At 37.0% G+C, this 15,609-nt stretch overlaps 1 protein-coding gene across 1 annotated transcript; it reads right to left on the minus strand.

The window, feature by feature from the left end:
- Positions 1-411: 411 nt before the first annotated feature.
- Positions 412-4,997, minus strand: LOC147908495 (uncharacterized). The gene is made up of 2 exons (XM_087409523.1): positions 4,933-4,997; positions 412-4,848 (listed from the first exon to the last, which is right to left on the minus strand). The coding sequence occupies exon 2, from the start codon at positions 1,153-1,155 to the stop codon at positions 661-663; it is 495 nt and encodes a 164-aa protein (XP_087265649.1). The 5' UTR covers positions 1,156-4,848; positions 4,933-4,997; the 3' UTR covers positions 412-660.
- Positions 4,998-15,609: the final 10,612 nt, after the last annotated feature.

Below are 15,609 nucleotides of genomic sequence, written 5' to 3' on the forward strand. Positions count from 1 at the left end.
CCCGTTCTCGCCATGTCTTTATTATTATGGGGCTAGCGTAGTCGACTCTGATATATAAGAAGGGGCGAAAGAGTAATTCTTAATCGGAGCAATTGACTCATCAACTTCCTCCGCCACTTGTTGCGCTAGATTATGACGATGTCTGCACATATTATGCGTTTGAGGATGAAAGATCAGACTGAAACTCGTCTGCCTAATATCCAATATTGATGGCGGATGTGCACCAACGTAATTCCATGCAAGGTTTGAATATGGGCATCCGCGATTATTAACGTCATAAGAGATGATTGTTTTGATAGAAGAAATGGATATTCGGCATCGGACTCCAAACCGCACGTCCGCGCAAAAGATACCGAGTTCATCTGTAAATAGAGTAGGCCGAATCAAAAGGCTCGATTTTGGTAAGCTCCCTCTTCTCGCCAGTATCTTAACGTCGCGTGGAAAGTAGCTCCGTTACACCTGACAAATCCAAAAGTAAAAACTTTGTAATAGTTCTTTTGGGATTAGAGGCTCATTGGCCGATTTTGATGACATTCGCTGAAAGCGATTAACTGTGCGTCGGCAAATAGTGGTAATTCATAGAAGTTTCGTAAGAAAAGAGCATTCTAAGAAATCCCAAGGAGTCACTTGAATGCTCTGAAGTGACGTAAGTATCTGATTTCAACTTTCCTCCAAGTTCGCGTTGGCGGAGGAAGTTGAAGTTATGCTCGGCGAGTTAGGCCAGCTGGTCGACGTTTGACACAACCACAGTGACTCAGACCACCACGGATGCTGCTCAAGATCACGCGCGCTTACTTCTTTTGTTGCGCAGTCAGCTGGATTTTCTTTGCCGGAAAGGAAGTGCCACGAAGTGGAAGGCAATGTTTCCTGCATGATCGTTATACGGTTACGAACATATTTCTTCCATCTTGCGGGATGAGACGAAATCCAAGTGAGAACTACGGATGAGTCAGTCCAAAGAAAAATCGGATTGTTTTCCAAGGCTAACGTGTCCCGTACGCTAGACACAAAGCGGGATAGCATCAACGCGACGTTTAATTCGAGTCGTGATGTGGTAATTTTCTTTAAAGGTGCGACTTTGATTTTGGAACAAACAATACCGACTTGAATTCCGAACTCCGGCGTTTCAACCCTAAGATAGACTACCGCCGCCATAGCGAGTTGAGATACGTCAGAAAACCCATATAACCGGGTAGAAAGTGCAGAAAACGAGATGCTAATCCATCGAGGAATATTCAAGTTACTGAGTACATATAATTGTTACTTAAAGTCATACTACTGATTTTGTAACAGACGACAGGGGAACTATCCCAGTTTATCTTTATCACCCAAAGTTCCTGGATGAATATCTTCGCACAAATTACAACGGGTGCGATGAGAGGGTCGTACGAGGGCAAGTCAATAAGTTTTTAGAAACACATAGTAAAACACATATTTTTGATCCATTCATTTTTATTTCTCAACATAGTCTCCTTTCAGCTCGATACACTTGATTTAACGATTCTCCAATTTTTTCAAGCCGTCTGAATAATATGATTTGTCCAACCCTTCAAAATAAGTCTCTGTTTCGGCGATGAGTTGCTCTCTGGTGGTGAATCTCTTTCCTCCAAACCATTTCTTTAGGTTTGGAAACACGAAATAGTCGCAGTGGGCTAAATCTGGCTGGATGTGGAAGCAATTCGTAGCGGAATTCGTTGAATTTGGCCATCAATGCCGGGCACATGTGAACTCGTGCATTGTCTTGATGGAAGAGCACTTTCTTCTTCGACAAATGGGAACGTTTTTTCTTTAAAATATTGTTGAAACGGTTCAATAAGGCTACGTAGTAATCGCCATTGATCGCCATTTACTTCGACGGAAGGTAATCGATATGAATTATACCGCATGCATCCCAAAAAAAAACTGTGGCCATCACCTTTCCGATTTCACGGTCTTCGCCTTCTTCGGAGCTGGTTCACTCGGTGAAGTCCATTGTTTTGACTATTTCTTCGTCTCAGATGTGAAGTAATGGATCCATGTTTCGTCCACAGTAATCAACGCAGAAATTTATCTGGATTACGTTGAAACATCTCCAAACATTGTTTTGAAATCATCACACGGTCGTGTTTATCGTGAGCAAACGCGGCGCCCATCTTGCCGATAGCTTTTTCATAGCCAATTATTCGTGCAAAATTGAAATCACTGCGCCATGTGTATGCCTGTGGCCTCAACAAGCTCGCGCACTTTCACTCGTCGATCGGTCAAAATAATATCGTGGACTTTATCGATGATTTCTGACGTAGCAACCTCAATTGGACGTCCCGAACGAGGTGCATCACATGTGGATGTACGATCACATTTAAATTCATTCACCCAATTGTATACAGTCGCAAATGCTGGTCCAGATGTGCTATGAACATTATTTGACTTTGATTTCTTTCGGCGTTAAACCTTTCATATGTAGATGTTTGATCACTGCATGAAATTCATTTTTTTTTCATTTTGCAAAAAAATACAAAAATTGTTCGCTTTAATCGTCTACAGAAATGAAACCACGCGATGAATTCCGCTCAAAATTTGAGAGTAATCAGTTAAAAGATGCTACTTGTCAAAAAGTAATGTGACATGACACTGGGAGTGCCCTCTGACAGATTTTCTAAGAACTTATTGACTTGCCTTCGTATAATTGCGCTATCTCAGATAAAACAGATCTTTTCGTAAAACATCGTCTGGAAAGCGGCATTGTTGTGAATTTGAGAACGTCTGTGTGAGGTTGCCAGCAGAAATCTAGTACCTTCATGCGAAAGGAATCTCGACGGTGGACGTCTTGTCACTCGATAATACCGACAAATGTTCTAACAAATCCGGACAATTACTATTCCACTTCTGTAATGGAAAGCCGTCTGTCCTACAGAATTGCGTTACTTCGCTTATTATTTCCTTGGATTCATCGATCGATTCGGCAACTCTAAAAATGTCATCTATATATCTTCCCTTGGTCAGTGGAGGCATAGCTTTAGGGAACCGAGAATCTTCATCGGTGATAATCTATTGCAAGACGCGGAGAATGGAGCACAACTTAAGCTATAGGTTATCATGATTAACTGATATGGATGCAAATGATCTTCCAAATCGTAATAGAAAATTCGTTGAAAATTACGATCCCTCGGATGAACTGATATTTGTCGATACATTTTGGTAATGTCCGATGAAAAAACGTAACGATGAGATCGAAACCACAACAGCACATCGAAAAGATTTATCTGCAGTTTCACTCCTGAATGTAAGATATCGTTTAGCGAAATACCGCTAATTGGACGGACTTGACCCATTAAAGACTACTCGGAGTTTGATTGATTGACTGCTATCGCGCAGTATCTCATAGTGAAATAGAAAACGAGAAAATCGATTTCGATTCCACTACTGGTACCATGTGTCTTAATGACTGATATTCTTAAGAAAACCATATAGTTCACAATAAGAGGGTTCTCCATCGAACTTCCGACGGAGTCGCGACAAGCATCGAAGATGTCATAGAAGATGAATCCCCTAATAAGATTGCCGGGAATCGAACTATGTATCAGCTACTTTGATCTCGAAAAAAGATAGAAAGAAAGTATTCCTCGCAATTAATCGGGGCTCAAAGTCTTCGCGTTAGACGGTTAAGAGACGCTTCGAGTTAGAATCTTCTTTTCATTCCAGAAACAAGTCAGATCTTGCAAATCGCGATCGATCATACAATGGTAAATGCATCCACTATAATCATGAATATTCGATGTGATGAGTCCAGAAATCACCCAAATAATGTTGATTGCATAATAAGTGATGAAGAATCACCTTTTATTAATTCGGGGTTGATAACCTGATCGTACGAATCAGCGCCAATAATGATGTGAATCGGCTCGGGTTTCTCAAAGTTAGGATCCGCGAGATCTAGATGAGATAAGCCCATAACGCGTCAGTTACTTCAAAGGATGGCAATTCGAACGTTAACCGCGGAAGGACAAATGCATGTAAAAGATTGAATTATCAATTATAGAATGAAGCCTAATGTGAACCGAGTCTCTAGTTGAATACATTCCGCCAATGTCCAGTAACGGAATCGCGGCGTGCGTCCAAGGTAGCTCTAACAAATGTATCAATTTATCTGTAACAAAGGATAATTCAGATCCAGGATCTAACAGCACGTGGATATAAATTGGTCATCGCGGATCTTTACTTTAACTTGACATGTTGCAAGTATTGTAAGCGGTTCTGATTACTGACGCATTGAGCATGGTCACCGGAAAATTTTAGTCAGTTTCTGATTGAATTGAGTAACAAGAGAGGACGGAGCGTCATCAACTGAGATATCCGCAGCCATTTTTGATACCGACTTTATCAATAATTTACCGATCGTCATATATTGTGTCTTTTGCCGCATTTTTTACAACAGCGAAAACTTGGACAATTCCCAATCGCATGCGTCCCCAGGCAATTAAAGCATAAATTTAACTTGTAAATGGTGCATCGTCGACGTTCAACGGGCTGTGACAGATAAATAGAGCAATTGAAGAGGTGATGTATGGACTTACATAGTCGGCAGGCTAGTTCACCTTTCGCCGATGAGGTACCATCAGACTTCGGCTTGCATCCGGCTTGCTTGAGAATCAAGACAATCGACCTTTTTCCTTAGTAAGTTTGGTCGATGTTTCTCACGCTCTCGTGTGACCAATTACAAATCCTTCGAATTTAACGTAGGATACGATGTGGACGGTCCCAATTTTATCTCCCATGCTTCATGCATATCTTCATCTAGCAAACGTGCTAAATAATACACCAAAATCGGATTCCATGTACTTGTATTACAATTCAGAGTTTCCAGGGCTCCTAGCGATTTGGTAATCGTGGTCATCATTGTGTTGAGTTTCTATGCTAATTTCAATTTAATCGGCTTAAGTCCAAATAATTTACCTATTTGCGCAAAAATTAGCACACGTTTATTTTAGTAACGGACTCTCAAGGTTTTCCAGGCGATTCAAGTTCAAGACTTGAGTTTTTAAATACTCTGAAAAATGGAATTGTGTAAATTAACATTGGTGGAAAGGAGTTGAAAGAGATACCGTGTGAGCTTATCATCACTTGGTGCTCTTGTCCGGTGAGAGAGAGTCACCGTTTGAACTTATCATCAAGGCCCATTTGGTGCTTGCCGGGCACCACTCAAGACTGTTGTTGAACGGAAAAGTGAGAATGACACGACGCACAGCTTAATGTGACCATGACATTATCCAGAGCTACGTTGTCCGAGATCATCGAACGATAAGATGGTGGTGGCAATCCTGCCTGAGATGCTCGTCAAACTTCCATAGCAGCCGTAGGCCTTGTACATGCACTAATCGCATACGTCGTCCAACGTTAATCGTTGACCACAAAGTAATGAATGTCGTGCATACCTAAATTCTCCTTATGTTAATCTCTAATTTGAGTTAATAAGACAAATCCTTTTGCACTCGTAATTGTCTTTCATCTAAGATAAGCGCGTATGGATCGTCACGTCGGATATTCTGCCATTGTCTTATGCGCTAACAATCGACGCAGAAGAAACGCGGAGGGCATGCGCGCACGGTCTTGCCGTGGGCGCGATCGAAACTAAGCGGACTTATCATTCGAACTTGCCTAAACATAAGTTTTTGCGCATTTTTATTTGCTGCAGCCAATCAGAGCTTGATCCGCCATTTACTATAAATAAGTGATTATTTGTTATGTGTGAAACTGAGTTTTATTGTTATAGCAGGCGTATTGAAACAAAATCCGCCCAAAAATGGCGGATCAAGCTCTGATTGGCTGCAGCAAATAAAAATGCGCAAAAACACACCATGTCTACTTGCATCATGGTGCGGTTATAGCCTTTTATACGGTATGGCGACGCATCAACCGTCAACCTCGCGTGAAAATGGTGAGATCGCGAACAATCTGCCGGTAGTGAACGCGGAAATAGAAACAGAAATAGGTTGTCTCAGAAATACTATAGGAAAACGCGTGCGCGAAGCATCAATTTAAAGTAGGCAAGAGGAAATATTAGATAGAATGATAGAAGCAATTACGGGATTGCAAGATAGAATGAGCAGGAAATTGCAAATTGCGATCAAAAACTTTCGACTAACATATCCCGACGATAAAGCGCTAAACATCACTTATAGACGTACACAAGATGATGTGCGGGAAGCAAGAAATCGACTTGTATTTAAGATTAAAAGATGTACGGAGTTTGATATAATCTGGAAATAGACGGACATTCGCGGCAGGAATTTATAAATGCTAGATACCTATGCGATAGAGGTCAATTTCATGGAAAAATCAGCCTTGTTAGAAGAAACACGAAATTGAAAGGAAAACTTCTGTTAGACTTCCAAATTAGAAACAACAGACTTCGAACAATTAGGCGAGAGATAGAAACCAATTACTTAGGAAAACGCGGAACATCACATCTACAATTAGAATTTAGCGCTTTAAAACAAAAGCGAAAGCGCTCACATCTATGACGACGCGTGGATACTTTAGCTATGGAGCTATATGAATCGTTGATCGAGAAACGAGAAAATATCAGCGAGCAGAAGCGAGCAATTTTAGAAACGATTCAGGATCAAGCTTTATTAAATTTCAAATTAGGACTGCGCGAAGATATTAAACTAGTATTACGATCACAAAAATATTCAAGCCTGCAAGAAGCTATCAATACAGCAAGCGCGGAAGAACGTGTAAAAGGGCCTACCTCACGAGTGAATAATAATGATCATAATAAATATGGTCAAAGCCAAAACTCAAAAAATTCGAATGTACAGTGCAGCAAATGCGGAAAAGTAGGCCATTATGGGCGAGACTATCAATGAAGTCGTTACGCTAACAGATTTTCATTGTGTCCCGAGCCGATAAACCAACAAATATAAATGCCATCGAGAAATTTTGCACATATTGCAAAAAAGAACATAAAAGAAATGAGTGCTGATCACTGAACGGACGGCCCGACAAGGAGTCGAAGCAACATGCGAAGCGAGACACCGATCATAAGACGAAGCGTATAAATACTACTGAGATAAGATGAAATAAGCGACAAAGTGAGAGCGAAGAATCTTCGCTCGCAGCGAAGAAGAAAAAGAGAAAAGGAGGATGTGAAAAATGCGAGCCGCTAATGAGCATCAAATTACGTAAGTGACCGGAAGATATGCGAATACTGGCCTTCGACTTGTAATACTACCGATGAAAGAAATGAAGAAGGGTCGAATAAATCTATTATTAGATACAGGAGCTGTACTTACTTTAATTAAAGTAGGAAACCTAAAAGGCGAGACACTTACAAGAAAAGCCAATGGCTCTCACTGACAGGCCATCAAGTAAAGACAATCAGGAAGAGATATAGCTATTTTAATTTACTTTAATAAACTATATCGAGAGCGATATTCCCTTTCCCTGTTAATCATTTTCTTGATCAGTTTCATCTATCATTTCGACAAATTATGTTGCCACTTCGTCAATCAATCTAATGTTACTTTAACTTTCATGTTTCATGTTTCACTATACATTAACATCGAGTCAACATTAACTAAATTACCTAGCTTCAATTATTATCGAGAAGAAGCTCCGTAAGTTTCCGCTCGGCCCCTACTCGTTTTCATCATCTCTAACTAAATATAACAGTTGTAATCCTAATTTGAATTTGCTGGGACATGTTCGCTTGTTCGTACTAGCTCAGCATTCTTATCTGGAACGTAACAACTAATGACAGTGATGGGATATCATTTTGTTTCAACAAAAACCTTTTTATCATAATAAGATGTGCACCAAAACAAATGCGCGTATATTCTTATGGCAACTATGTTAAATAATTATTTGTAGAATTGTATTTTCATCCTTGTCAAGTCCCTCTACTTATTGTCGTACATATATATTTCCATCCGAAGTCATATACTTATCCTGTGAGCTAATCCATTTGCGTAATCGAATTGCTTATCAGCGCGAAATCGATGTTAAGAACCTTTGCGCAAAATGTTTAAATCAACAGCCACCGAACGTAAAGCTTACCGTCTCATTTTTCGACATTATATTCAGATCGGTAGAGAATTTATTCCAGATTGTAGCTCGTGCAATGAGCGATTGTGCGATTAGCTATATCGCGATCCATATCAGAATGCAAAATTTGTCCGGACTATTCCGGATATTCAACGGTTTCCTTGACTGTCTAACGCATAACGGGGAAAGCTTTGACGACCTAGAAGACCCTTGAGGATTCATATAAGCTAGAATCGTGGAGTTCCTAGTACGGTTATCTCATCATGTTTACTAACATTTTTGTTATCATTGCGGCGCCAAGAATAGATTAGAAATTGCTCGCACGTAATTAAAGCGACAATACTAAAAATGAATCCTTTCTTTGTTTAAATCTTTGTCTCCACCCAATGGCAAAGAACACACGATCCCAGTGTAACAAATCGCGTGGAATGGACATAGAGAATCAACCATTATCTGAAGCAGAAATGGACGCCTTTAAACACAGCAAATGTTAGAAAGGGAAAAGCGATTGAAGGAATAACCTGAAGCCATGATATTGCAGCAACTAGAATTAGAGAAAGAAATTTGGAACGGAAGAAATTTGAAGAAACAAAAAATAGTAACGTAAACCGTCGAACTCGGGAATCTTTCCTCCACACTTGACGGTCACTATCCTAACTCTTTTATTCGTGATGCTCTCGAACTTGTCCCGAAATATGACGGACACAATATACCTATTTTAGTTTGCACGAGTCTGTAAACGCGCAAAAGAACTAGCCCCGTTAACTAATGAAAATCACTTGGTTTGATTACTAAGAAACTAACCGGGCACGCGTAACTTAACTGTTGAAGATGAGATACACGATACGATCGATCAATTAATAGACTGCTTGAAACGTAACTTTGGTCATAACTTTGATAAAAACTCTAACTATTACCGAGGCCAATTAAATATAAATTTCAAGAGATCAACAGAACATATCTTAGATTATAAAAATCCTCTCCTGGTATCGAATTAGTGCGTGCGTTTTCAAATAAATTACTCTCGTATGAAATTAAAGAGAATTCTCGTTGTTCTATCCTATTATCAACTAGTAAACTGTGATCTAAATCCACGAATGGGAATACACACTCGATAATAATATTCGGATGAGATTCTGAATCGGATGCGCTATCGCTTAAATATCGCGGTTCCAACACACGGTGCACGTTGTCGCGTATGTCTCGCACGGCTTCTTCGACAATTCGCACAGGGTTTACTTGGCTAATTCTAAGACTGGTACAAGCTCGCTATATATTTGCGAAGGTATCAGAGTATAACGATTGTTTTCGCTTCTGGACATTTATCCGTTTACAATGATTGCATAAAAGTTTTCCGACTTATATTAAAGCGGTTAATGTTACTTATTCGATGTTTGTTGCCTGACATGTGCTGAGTCACCGTTTGATAGATCGCGCCTCTCGAGTTATGCTGCTATCTGCGTCCTGATCATTGGCTGTTATACTAGGTGCTCGCCTTGAACGAGAATTTAGCTTATGCTTTCCGCCTTAAACTGCTTCTTCCTTGTTTTAACTAATCCACTTTATTTACAGATTGTTGCTGCTATCGTCGCCGCTCTCAAGTCCTGTGTCAACTATGTTGATCCCACTGCTGCCACCAAATTGTTGTGCCGGTATTTCACGGTTCGTGGATCCACAAAGGACTTCGAGAGATAAGATTAGCCAATCTTGTAGTTTTTTAAATAGAATATATTTAGCTTCATACGTAACACCAGTGGTTATTTTATTACAATTTCTTTTAGCACTATTTACGTCGCGGTAGCTACAATTACGTTTAAACGACGGGCAAAATAACGTGATAAGTTTCTTTCATTTTTAAAAGCGTTCGCTTATATTCTATATTTTTCGAGTCATCCTTGAGCCTTCCGTGCCCGTCAGTGTTCCGCGTATCGGATGAGTTTTTGCGCCGCATTTCTTAAGTTTACAATTTATATTTGCTCAGGGTTTAATTTTATAAAAGTAATTTCGAGTATATTTAATAAATCAGTTTCGGTAATCATTTATTTAATCGTTTATATTTCTTGCACGTGGCGCAATTGTCATTTGTGCAATTAGTACACATTTTGTACTGACACCTTTTTTCTTGTTTCATTTGTTGTTAATTAGTTTTTCATTTGTTGTTAATTTCGAATTGGAGAAAAGAAAATGAATGGAAGTACGAGTATAACTAGTACTATTATAGATATTGTGTTATATTAGTTATATATTTTTGTGATCACGGTAATATTCCATTTATTATATTATAGTGACTTTTATATTATCGCCGTAATGTTATGTTCAGAGTGCACTAGCTTGGAAATTGTATGTGTGGCGTGATCTCTTAAAGCTAAGTAGAAGTACATTCGCGTTTATTTTATCGGCGGACGTTACAATAGACATAGGAATATAGAGAGCAGATTGTTATAGAGATGAAGCCAGTCCGCTATAATGATGTGCCCGTTTCTTATTCGCTAATATTCTACGCAAATATCGTAAGGATATTAATTGAAAGCAGTGATGGATTATGTATAAGTTATAGAAAATAATATTACTTTTAATATTGTAAATTGCAAAAATGGTATTGTACTGTGCGTCTTTATGCGAAAACAGATTAGATTGTCGTAATTGGAAAAAAATATTGATAAAGAGAATTAAAAAGCTACATTCCCTAGGCGATAAAATCGTACATACAGGGTGATCCAGAATAAACGTTTATCCTTAAAGTGGCATATTCCTTAATTCTAAAACGAATTTTGTTTTTGCGAAAATTTTGTCTGAAGCTTAGTTTTCAAATTACGAGAAGAAATAATTAGCGTAAAAGAGACGGGTAGAAGCTCACGATTAGATGCGAGCATTTTACGCGCGGGGCGCATACTGATCGGACGCATTCGCACATTTATAAAAACACGTTTCTTCTTATTTTTCCTCTCTATCACATCTCTTTGTTTTTCACATACTTTAAATATGCTAATTTCATTAAATTATAAATTAGATGCAGTTAAAATGAATATTGAATCCTTTGTATATCGGATTGTTTTTTTAATTACATTGATAAAGTTGTTAGAGAAATGTCGTAAAAGAGCGAAATTAGACAATAATTATGTGCAATAAGCATTAAAACTGTTATTGATATACATATTATTGATATACAAATCAAACAATTATTCAATACGTCGAATTCTAAGAGCGTTTCTTACAATTCGATGTACAGAAATACTTGTTAGACTTAATTGTATGTTAATAGGCGTTACAATACTTGTAGCACGCTATTATTGTCCAATTTCTCACTTTTACAAAAATTTCTTTAACAATTTTATCTGCGCTATCGCGCTTGTAGCATTTATTACATACTTATGAGAAATCTTATGGGAAACGCAATCGCGCTTCTTAGCAGTTAAAGAGTTATAAATGTTTAAAACAAAAACGTAAGTGAAATACTTTAAAAGCTTATTACTATCTTAATTATAAAATTATTATTACTTTGTAGATGTTCAATGATTCTTATTTCATTAATTCATTTATTTGAAAATATATATATTAATTCAACATCTCAACACTCAGACCGTAGTGGCGCTTTGTATTTAAAAGTAATGTTATTTAACATAAACGGTTTTATTTTCTATCTTATTGTTTATACACGCGCGCTGAAAAAATGTGTAACTCTCTATACATATTGGTTATTGCGAAGAATTATTGCTAAAGTCTCGGTAGTCTAAAGGCTCAGGACGCTCGCACGGAATGCAAGAGATCGACTCCCGGCCGAGGTAATATTTTTTCGCAATAAGTTTATTATAGTTTTTTAAGATTAATTTGGGAAATTTGGGAGATTATTAATATTTCAGATTGATTGCGTTGAAAGCCTGACAATCATATCGGCACGTAATTATCATTTCTGAAATTAATTCATTAATTCATTTATTTGAAAATATATATATTAGTTCAACATTTCAACACTCAGACCGTAGTAGCGCTTCGTATTTAAAAGTAATGTTATTTAACATAAACGGTCTTGTTTCCTATCTTATTGTTCAATGATTCTATTTTGCTCTATAGCTTCTAATCGAAGGAATAAGTTTGGACGCACTGTAATAGTGCTCGACATAATTGTAATTCATTTTCATCACTCAAATATTAAATGTCTTTTAAGTACGTATTTATCAAGTCACACGTTTTACGATGAGATTTTTACGTGTATAAATTGTGTCACATTTGAACATATTGATACTTCGATTATACTCACTTGATAAAACGAGGAAAGTAAACCGTTATGTCGAACACTATTACGGTGCATCCAAACTTATTCCTTCGACTGTTTTAAGAAACTAAGCAAAATAGAATCATTAAACATCTACAATGTAATAACAATTTTTTAAATTAAGATAATAATAAACTTTTAAAGTGTATTTGGCTTCCGTTACGGAGTAAAGAGTCTGAAGTCAAAACGAAAAGCCATTGACGCAAAAATATTCAATGTGGATAAGATTTTGGGGACTAGAAAGTGTTGATATGAATCTAAGTAACGCTTATCAACAATTCATTAAGTATTATATACTTTTAAAATCTTATTGAATTTTTTTATGTAGATGGTTTTGGCTCCGGAGTTCAAATTGGACAGGACTGCATAGATAATCAGTAGATGTGTGTACACAACATGTGCATATTAATACATAGATGTGTGCGTATATTACGCAACTGCATGCGCAAAAGCTATATTGCTAAAAATTGTTGAGAAATACGGAACGCTTGTGATTAGTCCCGCTCTCATTTCGTGTTACGCTATTCCGCTGCATGGATTTGCACTCATAACACTTCTCGTAAATATGTAATAAATACTACGAACGCGATAGCGCAGATAAAATTATTAGAAAAATTTTTGTAAAAGTGAGAAATTGAACAATAATTGCGCGCGCAAGTATTGTAACGCCTATTGACATACAATTAAATTTTAAGTATTTCGGTAGATCGAATTGTAAGAAATCCAGGTAGCAAACACACGTCATTTTGACGTCAAATTTTGATTATTTACTTACATGGATGACGTCACTAAATGGCGTCTTAATGACGTCTTAATGACGATCGAATGTCGCAGACTATTGACGTCATTGGAAGATCATTTTGACGTCATGTTAGAACGTTTTCTAGCAGTATTATAGGGTCTTAAGTTGATGGCGTTTGTCATTTTGACGTTAAAATGACGAATAACGTCAGCATTGCTAGCTATGGGTCTCAACTCAACATAATGATGGCTGTATCTAAATCGCGAAACATAAGCTGGATCACCATCGAAAATCAAGTTCGGAATAGATCAATAATTTAGTGCTTTTTAGGTGTTAATTTAGTACCCTATTCCAAATTTTAGTGCTCAAACCGTTTAGTAGCAATAAAAAAAAATTGGGAGGTCCAGCTAAATGACAAGCTGGACCTCACAATAAAAAAAATATATACAATGCACGTTTAAAAAATAAGTACATAGAGATTTTAGTGCTAATTTAGTACTCTAAAATAAACTAAAAAAATTCAAATATAGCTTTAATGCAAATATTATAATATGTATTAAACATTACATCGTCGTATACGACACCTATATTTAGAGAGTTCGTAGTATACATATTTTTGAAAGTATTTACATCTAAAATAATGTAGATTTGATAAATCGATGTAGATTTGACATATTCGATAAATAAGATCCAATTTGTTACTAACCGGAAAAAAATAAAATGAATGTATAAATAAATATAATAAACTCATTCTGACTGATGATGCTGAGGCTTAAATTTCATTAATTGCTCATCAAAGATTTCGGTGTTCGCATATTGATATTGGTATTAAAACAATCCTTAAACATCGTAGTAAAATATATGCATTTCCGATTTTAGTGCTCACTTAAAGTGACTGAAAATAATTAATAAGTCACGAAAAAGTGCGCACCGCGCCCTAAAATTCGTTAACCGATCGTCAAAGAATTTAGTGTTTACGTTATATTGATATCAAAACAATCCTAAAGATCATTCTACATTGGTAGTCGTATCGTAGACGTCGCAAGTCACAAGTTTGTTACTTCAGCCAATCCGTTGCTTTAATTTTAAAGTCGCATGATGCTAAACTGATGCTTCAATTTTAAAGTCGCATAATGCTTGCGCCGCTTACAACGCTATGATATGACTAATGTAGAATGGCCTTTAGATATTGTAGTATCAAAATATATGCATTTCCGATTTTAATATTCACTTAAAGTGACAAAATAATTATTTCGTCGCGTAAGAGATTTTCGCCGCTGCCGCGGCGGGTAAAGAGAATCCTTTGATTCTCTTTATTGGCAACGCGCTGCGCGGCAGCCCTTTGACAAACGTCTCAAAAAAAAAACTTTTAATGCATTGGTGATTTAGCCATAAATTTTCATGTAATACATAGACATTAATTTAAATACAATTACAAAATGCCTTGCGTATTTACTATTATCGACTTTCTATGCCTCATCGAAAAAGTCATGAAGTGGGATTCCGCGATAAATAAAAATAAATCAGTGCAGCATCGAGAATCCACGGATGTGATTCCGAATTCTTTGACGATCGGATAACGAATTTTAGGTCGCGGCACACCCTTCTTCGCGATGAATTATTTATTTTCAATCACTTTAAGTGAGCACTAAAATCGTAAATGCATATATTTTGATACTATGACGTCTAAGAATTATGTTAATAGGAATATAACGCTCATGCGAGCATCAAATTCTTTGACGAGCAATTAATGGAATTTAAGCCTCGGCGTCATCGATCGGAATGAGTTTATTATATTTATTTATATATTCATTTTATTTTTTTACGGTAGCAACAAATTGGAATCTTATCTTTCGAATATATATCAAATACATTATTTTAGATGTAAATACTTTTAAAAATATGTATATCACTGGCTCTCTAAATATAGGTGTCCTATACGACGATGTAGTGTTTAATACAATACATGTTGCACAATAATATTTGAATTTACGCTATATTGAATTTTTTTGCTCTATTTTGGAGCACTAAATTAGCACGCTGTGTATTTATTTTTTGTATGTGCATTGTATATATTTTTTTTATGGAGAGGTCCTTGCCATAAGTAGGACTCCCAATTTTTTTATTGCTGTTAAACGGTTTGAGCACTAAAATTCAGAATAGGGTATTAAATTAGTTTCTAAAAAGCACTAAATTTTTTACCTATTCCGAACTTAGTTTTCGATGGTAGAGGAGTCCAGCTTAATAAACATGAAATTTCCTCGTCAATGCCACGAATACCACGATACTTTGTCACGCCATAACCTCATAAAAAAATCTAATATGATCCATAAAAGGTATACTCTTGTGCCTGATATGGATCTAATATGGAAATAGCTTAGCATTCGCAATAAAATTTATTAAGTAATCTAACGTAACCCATGTCAGACCCAGGCTCGCGCCTCACATGAAAATATGACCGTAGCGCTTATTCTTATCGCAGTATTTCTGTGACGGATTTTCTAACCTGAATAGTCATAACCTTTAACGATTAATATTTCAGGCTCGCGGGACAGAATAATGCTTGTCT

This window comes from Acromyrmex echinatior, chromosome 9 (assembly GCF_024713525.1).
Source record: "Acromyrmex echinatior isolate Ae372 chromosome 9, ASM2471352v2, whole genome shotgun sequence".
NCBI classification, from domain to species: domain Eukaryota; kingdom Metazoa; phylum Arthropoda; class Insecta; order Hymenoptera; family Formicidae; genus Acromyrmex; species Acromyrmex echinatior.

Excerpts from the sequence above, each read along its gene's own strand:
- LOC147908495 (XM_087409523.1), bottom strand. The coding sequence starts at position 1,155 with ATGGCGGCGGTAGTCTATCTTAGGGTTGAAACGCCGGAGTTCGGAATT.